The following is a 13,927-nucleotide window of genomic DNA, read 5'->3' on the forward strand; positions in this document are numbered from 1 at the left end:
ACAAGCACAAAAAAACAAAAAAAAGCATGTTTACCTTTCTTTCATATCATCCTCGCTTTGTTCAGATTGTCAACGACTTGCCTCGAGGGGGCGAAAGCAGTCGTTTATTAGCTCGGCAGAGAACAATACTTTTGACACTCTGTCTTGTGCTTCTCTGTGGAAATGTGCTGTTTGCTTTGGGTCCCTGGTGACTTTTAAATATGGTCTTTGGAATGGCTTCTCTTAATGTTTCCAGCACAATTAGAAGTGTATCCCTCTCCCTTCTCAAAGTCAGTGTTCTGCATTACATGGGTGTTTTTTGTCTTCTTCAGGAAGGTGAAAATGTTAAAAAAAGATTATATTCTATACTTTATAAATTCTCAGGTTTATGGAGAAAATATATTGCAAAAGTTTTAAAGCTTCCTTGCCATCATCTAGCTCACTACCTGCAGTGATGAATACACATTTATCATCGCATTCCTATCCGAAAATAACACCTCAAGCACTAAACATTTACTGCTTAGGCTGTACATTTTCACTCGACACAATAACTCATCGTGAGTTTGTATTTACGTCGGCGACATTTCTAGTTCAGATGTATTTTTTTGTATCTTGTGCCAAATTTGAGTGCCATTTTCTGTTTTTATTTCATCGGTGTTGCCTTTGTGATCACATGTTAGGTTATTCATTCAAATCACAGCTGAAGGTTTGCAATACAACATTTTTATGGAAATTGTACAATCAATAAAAATAGCTGTTTTCTTGTATTTGGTACAGTATTATACCAGAATTGTTTAGCAATGTATAGGTGTTACTACGATATATTATATATATATATATATATGTGTGTTTTTGTTACATTTCCATATCTGAATAGTCTAAATGAATACTCAATACTGCAGTTGTTCAGGGGTATGTGCAATTACAGATCCATATAGGCATTATTCAATGCAATGACAAAGTACAATACCAGAGTTGCTTATTAAACAATGTTGAACAGTTGTGATTGTTTGTAAAGTCATCGTTCATTAGCTAAGGGAGTCGTGCATGATTACAGAGGCTTGAGAGCTGGTTCCTTACACACACACACACACACACACACACACACACACCGACTTTGAAGGTCAAACTGACCACAGACTCGCATCACATCACACATTTCCTCGGGCCAATGTTCCAACAGTTTCGGTACAGCTGTTGTGGATGGGGACGCGAGCATATCCCCCTTTGTGACTGGCTGCTGCTGTATTGATGTAAAACTGCCCTGTATTCATCCTCCACCCTGATGGAGTCAAGATAGCCACGGAGAAATGGGTATACAGAGTTAATTTTCTATTTGTACGGGAAATAATGCTTATATTTCAAAGATGGAATTACAGGTTTGTCAAAATTCAAGTCTTAACAAATAATGAAGAGTGTGCAATAATGTAATAACTGCATAAACTTGCCACTAGTATTCCTTGTGTAGCGTGTACTGTACTATTTCTGTCGCAGCAGCATGAAAGCGGTGTGAAAAGGTCTAGAAAAATAACCCCATTGTGACATCTTCTGAGTGAAAGGAAGCTTAGACAAAGAGACGCTTGCTGTGTGGGAGCATCGCGACCAGTAAAGCAGCAGCTTCAGCGGCAGAGTGACTCCGGGCAAGAGACATGACTCAATGATTGCTTTTGATATTTATTTACACACCAATACACAGAAATACATGGTGTGTGAATGTTGGATGTTGACAGAAACGCTGTTAGTGTTAAGTGAATATATTTATCACATCTATAAAGACAGGCTGAACGCATACACACTTTTAGATTAGATAGTTACATTTTCTATGCAATATATACAGTGTTTTAGTACAATTACGCTTGTTTTGCGTAAGTGTGCTGCATTTTCAGGCCCAGCGCTGCTTTGCCGAGGAACTCCCCCCTCCAAACCAGTCCCTGTGTGTCAGTGAACGCCCCGTCTCCCTCCAACCTAAAACACACCAGATAGGACATTCAAATCTTACATTTACATGAATGGCAAGGAAATGGAAATATGTGGAATGATAGGGTTCAAGTGCTGATGTATAAAACACTGTAAGAGAGAGACATCAGTCATATTAAGATGCACTAAACCACTAATTGCTTTGGGAATGTATAACTGGAGCCTAGCTGCTTTATTCTGGTTATAAAAGAGAATAAACCCTGAACCCCTGCATATCAATTAGACCAGTAGTTCTCAAATGGCAGTACGTGTACCTCTGGGTGTACGTGAGATTTAAAACATATATAAAAATGACCATCCATTCAAAAAATCCTTTAAAAATAGTTAGATATTCCAAAATATATAAGTGTAAGTTCATGAAGATAATTGTATATATTCTGTTAAATCAGACACTTATGGCACAGCGCTGTATTACATTTTTTTTTTTAACCAAAAATTATGCACTGATTTCGCATTATTTCACAGAGGGTACATCACTGATTTTGAGAACCACTGAATTAGACCACCACACTACAGTATAATAATTTGGAAACTCCTAAAAGACATGGCTCTTTTCAGAAAACGTTAAAGGAATCACACAGTAAGTGCCAAACATGGATTGCCTTTTACCTGTTGTCGTGAAAGTGACCTTTGTAAGTGGAGCCGTCTGGGAAGGTATACGTTCCCGTGCCGTGGTACATGTTGTCTTTGAAATCTCCTTCATAGCGCGCTCCAGAGGGATGCTGCAAGACCCCAAGGCCCTGCATCTGCTTGACAGAGAACATGCATGTATGACTAACCACACAAATGCAACCATACAGTCTAACATACATCAGGAGTATTAAATACACACTTGGTCTTCAAGCCACTCTCCAGTGTATATGATGCCACCCGCTGACGTGTGTTTACCAGCACCGCTCCTCTCCAGCACCCCTGATGCAGACCTGCTGCACTCCCCCTCTGTCGAGAACATATAGGAAGTTGACTCAGATGCAGTTATGTGATGTAAAAGTGTAATGCTAGGGATTACTCACCATATCTGTCCCCATTTGGGAAAATGTAGGACACCTTTATAGGCCCTTCCCCTATAAACAAATACTCACATTTACCACATTATCTGTCAGATTAATAAGAAATATTTGCACATTTGAAAACGTGCATATTTAGTCTATGAGTATTACAGTGTTACAAAAATGATGCGGTGTTATACAGCAGATAGAAAAGACACAATGTGTTGTGTGTGCGGTGTTAAAAAGTCACAATCACACCCTACCAGACATCCGTGACGGCTTCCTCCAGCTGTCAGATGGTTGTCAGAACTGACAGGACACGCGGTGTAGCGGCCACTTTATGGGCCGTGAAAAGTCAAACAACTCGATTAAAAAATGTTGAAAACAACTATAATCTTTCACTGAATCACCCTCAAAAAGCAATGAAGAAACTGTCCCGGCCTGCGTCCACAGCTCAACGTGCTGTAGGCTCGACGCAAACTGCAGTTTCCATGGTTACAATATTTGGCGCAGACCCAACTAACCTAAAAGACAAAAGGGATTTTTTTTTTATACAAACATAATTTAGCTCAGTATATGTCGCCATATAAAGTCAAAAAACCTACAGATGCTTAAAATAATATATATGTAAAAAAAATATATCGAACATAACAAGCGCTATAATCCTAAAAACGTTACCGAACACCGGAAGAGGAACTTCGTTTCGACCAATGAAAGACACGCAGTTTGCCGGTGTTCGGAACTGCTGCCTCAGGTCTGTCCATACTAATGCAAGTTACGCTCTTTGTTTCAAGTACTTTTCTACTTTCTCGCCTGTGATATCTTCCCACACGTGTATGGTTTTCGTGGTAATTCAAACCTCTCGGCTTGGCTTGTGAAGAAGCTTCTTCCTGTTCGTCTGTTAACTCAAAAGTGAGGAGTGAGCCGGCTAGCCGGCTAGCTTGTTAGCTAGCTGAAGCTTGACCAACTTTACAAACCGGTGTGCCGACACGACGCCACGTTTATTGCTCACACCGGCGAACTACATCTTGTGACTCTCACAAAACACACTGTGAGTCAGCCGGGCGCGGGGTTTTAAGGCCATCGTCCTTGTTGGGTTGTTAGTCTGCATGCCTCGTTTGATTGCATAAGTGTAGCCAGCAGCGCTGTGTGTGTGTCATTGTGTGTCAGCCACATCCATTGCTCACAGTTGAAATGAATGTGCCACAACGAGCCGCCCCACAGCGACGTGCGCCACTGCTCTGCGATGGATGTACAGTAGCTGTCTGCCCGCCTGGTTTCGCTCTCTGGTCTATCCAGGATTCTTGTACATTCCCAGGACTGAGAAGGTTTTATTTAAAACTGTGCATTTGATGTCTCTCGCCACAGATTGATTGCTGCTATGATGAAGGGATACTAATTGGAGGTGAGTATGCTGTGGAATGACAACTGTGTTTTTTTGTTTGTTTAGGCAATCCATTTGTTGGTGGTGATACTTAAAAAGATATTGTCTGAGAGACCATTTGTGTATGTTTTTCAAAGAAAAATGAGTACAAGGAGAAGAGGCGGAAAGCCAAACAGAGGAGGGGGAAGGTCAGCCAAGCCAAGAGGTAGTGGAGGTGGAGGCGGTGGCGGTGGAAGTAAGAAAGGAGTAGCTGGTGGTTGGGATGACGGTGATGATTTCAGCCTTGAATTTGGACCCCCTCGTCCTAGCAGGTATTCATTTATTGTGAAGGAATTAAATACAAGGTTTTAAGTACGGTACAGTGTACCCATTTCCTGCTAATTATCTCTTATCCCCTCATCTCGTCTGCCCTCCTCTCTCCCTCACACCTTCCCTCACTCTCATTGTTTACCGGGCTTTGCCTCCAGACCTGGGAGAGGACGAGGTAGCAGTGGTCGGGGTAGCAGTGGTCGGGGTGGCAGTGGTCGGGGTGGCCGTGGTGGTGGTGGTGGTAGTGGCCGTGGTGGTGGCAGGGATGCAGGTCGAGGAAGAGGAATCAGAGATCGAGACAGGGACGGCAGAGGCAATGGGAAAAGCGGCGGCAGCAGCGGCAATGCTCTCCCAAGGTCCCTGGCGAGGACACGACCAAGCCCAAGCCCAATGACAACTGACAGCATCAAGCCGGAGATGAGCACCATGCCCTTGCAGAGGCTCTTCATGACTAATGAGAACCAAGAGCAACTCAAGGAGCTTCTGCGGAATCTGCAGAGACAGGGATTTGATGAGCCATATGAGTAAGTACATTCTACGAAATATACATCAAATGTGGCACGCCACTTTTTTCTGTTATAAAGAAACTAGTTCTTCCATTGCACGTTGACATGAACTCATATCATCCTCTCTGCCTCAGTGAATCCGGTTCCGAGTATTCAGGGGAAGAAGAGTACGAGGAAGAATTTGATGAGTTGGATCCCCGTGACGAAGGCCAGTTTTGGGCCACTAATGATGAGCCTGTAGAGAAGGCAGAGAGCCCAGCATATGAGACGGAGTCTGATGATGAACGGCCCACCCCTGAACCTGTCATCTCCTTATTTGCCATAGGAAAACTCTGCAGGTGCTTCATTTATTGTGATGTGGGAAATTAGCCTGCATTTCCTCTTAAGCCAGTGTTTTTGCTGCTAGTCTGTCAGGAACCTAAACAATGTAGGTTGGTGAATGTTTCCCTTGTCTCCTAACCATTTTTTTCTCATCTTGACTCATATATAGGTATGGCTTTGACAGGGAACGAGGTAAAAAGGCATTAGAGTCTAATGGAGGGGGATTCGGGGCCACTTTGGAACAGCTCCTCTGCCAGATCTTCAGTGAGCGCTATGGTCAGAAATCAGTTTCCCCTGATGGCCTTGAAGCGGTGCCCATGGATGAGTGTCTGAGCCAGAGGCAGGAGGAAGCTCTGGCTCTAGCTGCCATCTATGGTGAGCGCTTCAGTGAGCGCATTGCCAATTCAGTCTGGACAGTGACCCTGGACCTCTCGTTCCTCTCGGACATCGCTGCCAAGAATGGTCGGCAAGTTGAGAGTCGAGGTGGAGCCGTTAGCATCCGAGATGTCTGCCGATTCTTCTTGAAAGGGCAAGGCTGCCGGTTTGGGGACAAGTGCAAGTTTAAGCACCAGCTCCCCACTAAAAGGAGATCTGGGGCTGGTTCCCCAGACCTGGATGGCCCGAGCCAGCCTGGCTTCAGCAGCTACTCTCCTCCCGAGTATGAGCTAGAGGTCCGATTCCCCAAAGGGAACCGTTACCCATTCCAGGCACCAATAGTTGCCTTCAGCACCACCGACGAGTCTTTCAAGGCTCCTGGGAGGCTCAGTGTGACTGAAAGATTGTTCAAAGAAGCGTTGGCCGCCGCGAAGAGCAGCGAGCCTGTCGTTTACACTCTGATCACTATATGTGAGGATGAAGCGGCCATGAAGGAACTGCTGGCCGTCGGTCATCACAAATACAGCACGCCACCGCCTGTTGTGGTGCTTCCTCCGCCACCGACTCTTCCCGTGCCAAAGAGTACGATTGCGAGGAGCATTGCTTCTGAAGAAAGCAGAAGTAGTAGTACCAATAATGGTAATCATGCCAGCAACAGAAGGGCGGCTCCACCTGCCAACCGGAGACCAATAGATCGTGAGTCAACACAATATTATTTATCCTCCCTATTTTCACCAAATAGAGCTCAACATTGTGAGTTAAAATCCTACCTCTGTCTTTAAAGTGAAAGAGACCAGAGAGGCAGAGGAGCTGGATGAGAGGGACGAAGACGAGGATGACGATAACGAGGATGTTCCAGTCGAGAGTGAGAGTTATGTCAATCTGAGGAAGAAGTTGGGGAATAGGCACAACCTGAAGATTGACAACCTACTGAAAGAAAATGGCAAGCTGTGTCGAGAGTTCAAGAAGAAACAGGTGAAATAAGGCTGATCTTTACATTGTGTATAATAATTCACATCTTTTCCATCACGATGTGTGATGTATTTTAATGGATTGCTGCTCTTTCATCCTTCTGTCCACCCAGTCATCCGGACGTTTCAGGTCCATGTTGGAGCAGAGGAGGAAACTGCCGGCTTGGAATGAAAAGGAAAACATCCTCGACCTGTTGGACCAGTGCCAGGTGTTGGTTATCAGCGGCATGACTGGGTGGGTCCCACAGAGTGGCATTGAGTGCATTCGTTAAGATTTAAAATGGTGAAATGCTATTTCTACAAATGTGATTTGGGGCCACGCAAGGATGTAATGGGAAATTTTAATTGGCTTCATTTTTTTTTAACCTTGACTGTTGTGCTACAATCTGCACCTCAGTACTTTCCTACTATGTGATTATCAAATGTGTGAATCCACGTTTGATCAAGGTGAAAATGTAGTTTTTGTACCACACAGGGTTACACAACAAATTACAGTTGTAGTCCCTTCATGCTACTCAAGAAAGACAAATAAAACAAGAATAAATTAATGTCAATATTCTTAATATGACAATATGTCAGTCTTTTCTTGCCCTTTTCTCATTTCCATACCAATAAAGAATATGTAAAAATACATTATAAAAAAATTAATAAGGATCCCAGAAGGGTATATACATTTTTATATGGAGCAAATATCTGGAAGATATAAAGATTCATAACCTCTCTGCAACACATATGATTCTGTTTAATGTTTGGTTTCTGTTGCTTCTTTGCAGGTGTGGTAAGACCACTCAGATCCCTCAGTTCATTCTGGACGCCTCATTGGGTGGACCAGCGGACGAGGTGGTCAACATCATCTGCACTCAGCCTCGCCGCATCTCAGCCATCTCTGTGGCCCAGAGAGTGGCACAGGAGCGTGCGGAGAATCTCGGCAACTCAGTGGGCTACCAGATCCGCCTGGAAAGTGTTAGGGTACGGGCCCATCTGACATGTACATGTGTGCCGGGTGTTAGCCATCAGCATTAGCCACTGACCTAAGTATACGTAGGCAAGCTTTATTTTCTAAAATAATGACTTCTACCTCTCTTTATGACTGTCTTCCGTCAGTCGTCTGCCACCAGACTGCTGTACTGCACCACGGGCGTGCTACTGAGGAGACTGGAGAGCGAGGCAGACCTCAAAGGAATCACACACGTCATTGTGGATGAGGTGCACGAGCGAACGGAGGAGAGGTGAGATTACACGGACCACTCACAGATGGTACAGAAAGTGTGCATTACATTTTTAATTCACGATGCTTTCGTGACGCGAGTGTAACGGAGACAATATTGTAAAAGCTTCAGTCAGTAAGGTACAAATCATAAAATCAAGAAAACGGCAGAATATATATCAAACACTTGCTCTCATTGTACTTTGAGCGGTCACCAAATAGTCTTTGTCTTTTAGTCAATCTCCGACATTTCCTTCTCAAACAGGAACATATTTACTTCTTTGTAACGGGCTTCACCCTCCGTCTCTATTTCCTCTTCTCTTGGCCAGTGACTTCCTGCTGTTGGTGTTAAAAGACCTGATATTGCAGAGGCCGGACATGAAGATCATTCTAATGAGTGCCACGCTCAATGCCAACCTCTTCTCCGAGTATTTTTACAACTGTCCCACTGTCCACATACCAGGTAATTAGCCACTTGTGGTATCTGTTTTAGACATGACCTATTCAACTCGGATGCCTCATTCCATAGACAGTTTTTTTTCTCCTAAGTGAATTTCTCTCGTTTCAGGTCGTACTTTTCCCGTGGACCAGTTTTTTCTTGAAGATGCCATCGCTAAAACTCGGTAAGTAATGCAATCCAACAAATATTTAAAAAGATGTGTCTTAATAAATGTGTACATATGTAGTTAACGTTTTGTTGTCCTAATACTCTATTCCGTTTTATTTATTTTCCCAGCTACGTCATCGAGGATGGCAGCCCTTATATGCGCTCGGGGAAACAGAATTCGTCTTCCACAGGTGGACGAGGAAACAAAGGAAATCCCAGGGACACGGTGGATGACTTGGGTGATGACATGTGGAACTACATGTCTTTCTGTCAGAAGGACTCTGTCAAAGACTCCATTCCAGACCAGCAGCTCAGCCTGCAGGATCTCACCATCAGATACAAAGGTCTGTTTCGTGGGCTCTTATACTGTACCTCCTTGGTCTTATCCAAATAATCTGTTGCGGCTTTTTAATGCACGAATGTTACATTGTTTTGCTGTTTCTGCAGACACCAAGAAGTCTGTGCTGAAGACTATTGCTGCAATGGATCTGGACAAGATCAACATGGATCTGGTGGAGAGCGTGCTGGAGTGGATTGTAGATGGAAAACACAACTACCCTCAAGGTAAGAATCAACCATGAATAATTACAGTAGTCGAGATGAATTCAAGACTGGACGTTTCAGAGTTGACTTTTTGTTTCCGTATGCAGGCGCTGTACTCGTGTTTTTGCCGGGCCTGGCTGAGATCAAGATGCTCTACGAGCAGCTCATGTCCAACAGAATGTTCAACAACAGGGGCGCAACCAGGTCTGTGTGTTAAGTCGTCCACATTCGGCAACTTGAATAATAATACTTTAATTTCATATAGTGCTTTTCTAAATACTCAAAGACGCTTAACTTTAGTTGCTGTTATTGTTTGTGTTCAAGAGGGTGTAGAATGAATGAAGGTAGTTTATTTTTTCTCTTTTTCTGGGGACATGATTTTACATTTGTGTTTTTATAGTCTCTTTTTTAATAATTTTTTTACCAGAAATAATGCTATGTCATTACAGGTAGAAAGTCTCTCCTATAACTTTTTTTTAAATTCCATCCATAACAGACATTAGTTAATGTAGTATTGTACAAAATGTACTGTTGTATGAAACTTTTAAAAATGTATTGTCAAGAGGATAAACGCTCTCCTAGTCAAACACTAACTTCTGGATGTGCTTTCCCATCGTTAGGTGTGCGGTGTACCCACTCCATTCAACCTTGTCCAATGAGGAGCAGCAGGCGGTTTTCAGCCGCCCCCCGGAAGGTGTCACAAAGATCATCATCTCCACCAACATTGCAGAGACCTCGGTAACCATCGACGACGTTGTATACGTCATCGACTCCGGCAAGATGAAGGAGAAAAGGTAACCTCGAGTTGATTCTTGGGAACTATAAATTATATATTCTTTTATAAATTAGTGCATTTTCGAGAATAATCGTTGTGAATTGTACCATATTTTTGTTTCCACACACGATACCAATCATACAGTAGTTTTAAAATCTGTGCATGTATTTGATGCGACGTGGAATTGCACGACTTATTTTCAAATGTACATTTCCTCTTGATTTATAATTTCAGGTACGATGCAACTAAAAGCATGGAGAGCCTGGAGGACACGTGGGTTTCTCGGGCCAACGCTCTGCAGAGGAGGGGCCGAGCAGGTCGTGTAGCCTCTGGGATCTGCTTTCACCTCTTCACCAGCCACTGCTTCCAGCACCAGCTGTCTGAGCAACAGCTGCCTGAGATCCAGAGAGTTCCTCTAGAGCAGCTCTGCCTCCGGTAGATTCATCAGATTTTTTTTGTCTTTGTAAATGCAAACCATAGAGCTTTATGTATGACATGGCTACTGGGACTTATGAGGAAAATGGCCAAGACAGGTCTTATCTGTAGCACCATGTCAAATTTAAAGATATGCAATACAATATCTCCCCATCTAGTAGTCACCATTTCCCTCTCTCTCCGACAGAATCAAGATCCTGGACCTGTTTGCTGAGCGGATGCTGGAGTCGGTCTTCTCTCGGCTCATCGAGCCCCCAACGATGGAAAGCTTGGATGCGGCCAAGCAGCGCCTGCAGGACCTTGGCGCTCTAACTGCAGATGAGAAGCTGACCCCGCTGGGCTACCACCTGGCCTGCCTGCCCGTTGACGTGCGCATCGGGAAACTCATGCTGTTCGGTGCCATCTTTCGCTGTCTCGACCCAGCACTCACCATCGCAGCCAGTCTGGCCTTCAAATCACCATTTGTAAGAATGACCATTTGTTAAGAGACCATATGTGTCACTCCTTGGCATCACAATGCTGCTTTATTTATTTATTTAGTTTATTTTTAACAGAAGAACCCACACAATGATTTATTATAAATCAAAAAGTGCCGTCTTCTATAGAAATGCTTTCTATATTGGTCCTCTGTCTGTTTTCCAGGTGTCTCCATGGGATAAGCGGGAAGAAGCCAATGAGAAGAAACAGGCCTTTGCCTTGGCCAGTAGTGACCATCTGGCTTTGTTACAGGCATACAAGGTAAAGACTGGACTTCTCTTCGTGCAAGAAACATGCAAAATGCTGTTTTTAAATGTTATGTAGAAATGATGTGATGGATTATCCCTCTCTTGCAGGGATGGTGCTGTGCGGCAAAGAATGGCCACCAGGCTGGCTTCCTTTACTGCAGGGAGAACTTCCTGTCTGGACGAGTCTTACAGGTGAGGCAGTGCTGTCTGAAGCCTCTACTTCATTGTCTTCAACAACTGTGCTGTCATACATTTCCTAAAACACATCTGTTGTGACCTGTGCAGGAGATTGCCAGTCTGAAGAGGCAGTTTGCCGAACTGCTGTCTGACATTGGATTCATCAAGGAGGGACTGAGGGCCAGGGTTATAGAGCGCAAGTCCTCTAAAGGCACCGATGGTGTTTTCGAGGCCACCGGCCCCGAGGTAACACACACACACACACACACACACACACACACACACACACACACAAACGACCGCATTGTAGTGCTGGAAGTGTTTTTTTGGTTGTTCCAATGCCCATATCAGTTGACATTAATTTCAATTGTATAAGCTGCACATGTTACTTACAATTCTAAACATTGTACTTATTTCAGTCTGCTTTTAAGCACACAGATACTGAGAAATGTCACCTTTAGTCTTAAAGAGAATCTGATGATGAATGTCCTTTCCTTTTCAGGCAAACTTGAACTCGGACAACATCCGGCTGATGTCCGCCATGCTTTGTGCTGCCCTCTATCCCAACGTGGTCCAGGTGTATATTCATTATCTCTCATCAGAATAAGAAACTCAAGCCAGTGTTATAAGTATAAAACTGTCCCATGCCTTGACTTGCCTTCACACACCTGCGTTTGGTCCTTTTTGGTTCTAGGTACGATCTCCTCAAGGGAGTTACAAGATGACAAGCAAAGGGGCGATGAAGATGCAGCCCAAAGCCAACGAGCTCCGTTTCGTGACCAAGGATGATGGCTGCGTCCATGTGCACCCGTCGTCTGTCAACTACTCGGTGAGAAAAGACAAAGAGATGTGGCCTTGTATCCAACATCTATTTTGAAGTACAAGCCCCTTGAGACTTGTCTTTGTGCTCCAGGTTCGCCACTACAACAGCCCCTACCTGGTTTACCACGAGAAGGTGAAGACGAGCCGCATCTTCATCAGGGACTGCAGCATGGTGTCCGTCTACCCGCTGGTGCTATTTGGAGGCGGGCAGGTCCACATGGAGCTGCACAAGGGAGAGTTCATCATCTCCCTCGACGATGGATGGATCCGATTTGCTGCCGCCTCTCATCAGGTCAGAGATCGTATAGTCTGCCCTACATGCCAAATAATGTTTTGTGTTCAGATGTTGGCGCTGTTAGCCATGTTGTTTCAGATATTGGTGCTAAATATGTGTGCTTGTCATCTAGGTGGCTGAGCTGGTGAAGGAGCTGCGCTGGGAGTTGGACCAGCTGCTGGAAGATAAAATCAGGAACCCGAGCATTGACCTGTGCAGCTGCCCCCGCGGTTCCCGCATCATCCACATGATAGTCCAACTCGTCTCCACACAGTAGCTCTGCTACTTAACGGCCCTTTTCAACCCTTTTTTGTCATCCTCAAGGGCTTAAATGCATTGAGCTCTGCAGTAAAAATGTCTGTCTGCTCCTGCATCACTGCCACAGTTTTGATAAATTACTCCAATGATCAGGGTTGTCGGCGTCAACTACCCTGCAACTGGTTAAAATGTGTATTGTTCCATTACAGACCGATCGGCAGGGCAGATCCTGTACTTAGTGTGATGTCCTCTGGTTGACGTACTGCAGCCACCACCACTAAAACAAAAATATTGTGCTGTTTCTGCATTGGAGGCTTTTTAAAGAAAATTCTGCCTTCAAAAGACAAAACTGTGTCTATGCAGGTAATCCATAAACCTCCATCATTGTTCTTGCTGGAATAAAACCCTTAATTTGATGTTTAAATGCAACAACAGATAAGGAGTATTGATGCCATACTACAACTGTCGTTTTAGTAAATTGGCACACATTTGGTAGTTGAATTTTATGTCATCATTTGTTTATAGTGCATTTTTATTTTGGGTTGTGTCTCGCTCACAACTGAGAAGTTTCTTGGGTCCATATTGGATTTCTTATACTGACAGTGGCTGCATACTTGTGAATATTTATTTGTATTGCATGATTGAGAGATCCAAGAGCTTCTTCTGCATGGTATTGGCCTGTTTTACATTCACTGAATGTATTTAAATGTTACCGTGATGTCAAAACTACGCTTTCACATTGTGAATGCAAGGGCTTTTTAAATTAGGAGACTTTGGTGACAATTTCCAAAGAATTTGAAAGCTTATTGTCTTAACAAGTGAGGAATTCCACTGCACTAAAAATAAAAAAGTAAAACTAGCAGGCTGTTGGATTTTATTTGAACTATAAGGTATTTTGCACTCTCTTGTTTAGCTTAGTGTTTTATGTGAAGCCTAACTATGTCTTGGACGCAACAAAAGAGTTTACTGTGAGGCCAACCCCTTCATTCATGAGTCTGATCTGTCTCTACGACAACAGGACGTAAACAAATGGGGTATCACTGTCCCCGTTGAAGCCATTTCGTTTACCACTTACTACAGTGCCAAGTCCTGAACTGGTAAGATATGCATATATATTTTTAATTTGGGGCAATTTTAAGCACCAAAGCAGTTTTGAGAGTTTTAACTAGTCGTTAAAGAAAAACTGATCTGTTAATTATAGCATTCTTCTGTGTACGCATCTAATTTCCCAGATGGATATATAATTTCATCCTATTGGAAGTGACATTGACATCTTTCACCATGGTAAAATAT

General features: G+C 43.6%; 1 protein-coding gene across 1 annotated transcript; it reads left to right on the top strand.

Moving 5' to 3' along the window:
* Positions 1-5,070: 5,070 nt before the first annotated feature.
* Positions 5,071-13,457, top strand: dhx57 (DEAH (Asp-Glu-Ala-Asp/His) box polypeptide 57). Its single transcript, XM_079236455.1, has 22 exons — positions 5,071-5,162; positions 5,279-5,482; positions 5,635-6,536; positions 6,625-6,815; positions 6,925-7,046; positions 7,585-7,780; positions 7,916-8,040; positions 8,348-8,481; positions 8,587-8,641; positions 8,755-8,969; positions 9,073-9,189; positions 9,276-9,372; positions 9,789-9,962; positions 10,178-10,378; positions 10,566-10,842; positions 11,021-11,116; positions 11,212-11,295; positions 11,389-11,526; positions 11,783-11,857; positions 11,975-12,109; positions 12,194-12,394; positions 12,510-13,457. The coding sequence occupies exons 1-22, from the start codon at positions 5,086-5,088 to the stop codon at positions 12,651-12,653; spliced, it is 3,960 nt and encodes a 1,319-aa protein (XP_079092581.1). The 5' UTR covers positions 5,071-5,085; the 3' UTR covers positions 12,654-13,457.
* The last annotated feature ends 470 nt before the right edge of the window (positions 13,458-13,927 follow it).

This window comes from Taurulus bubalis, assembly GCF_910589615.1.
Source record: "Taurulus bubalis genome assembly, chromosome: 20".
NCBI lineage: Eukaryota > Metazoa > Chordata > Actinopteri > Perciformes > Cottidae > Taurulus > Taurulus bubalis.

Coding starts and splice junctions, on each gene's coding strand:
- dhx57 (XM_079236455.1), top strand. CDS start 5,086: ATGACTAATGAGAACCAAGAGCAACTCAAGGAGCTTCTGCGGAATCTG. Junction 5,483..5,634: donor GCCATAGGAAAACTCTGCAG/GTGCTTCATTTA, acceptor ACTCATATATAG/GTATGGCTTTGACAGGGAAC. Junction 8,970..9,072: donor TCTCACCATCAGATACAAAG/GTCTGTTTCGTG, acceptor CTGTTTCTGCAG/ACACCAAGAAGTCTGTGCTG.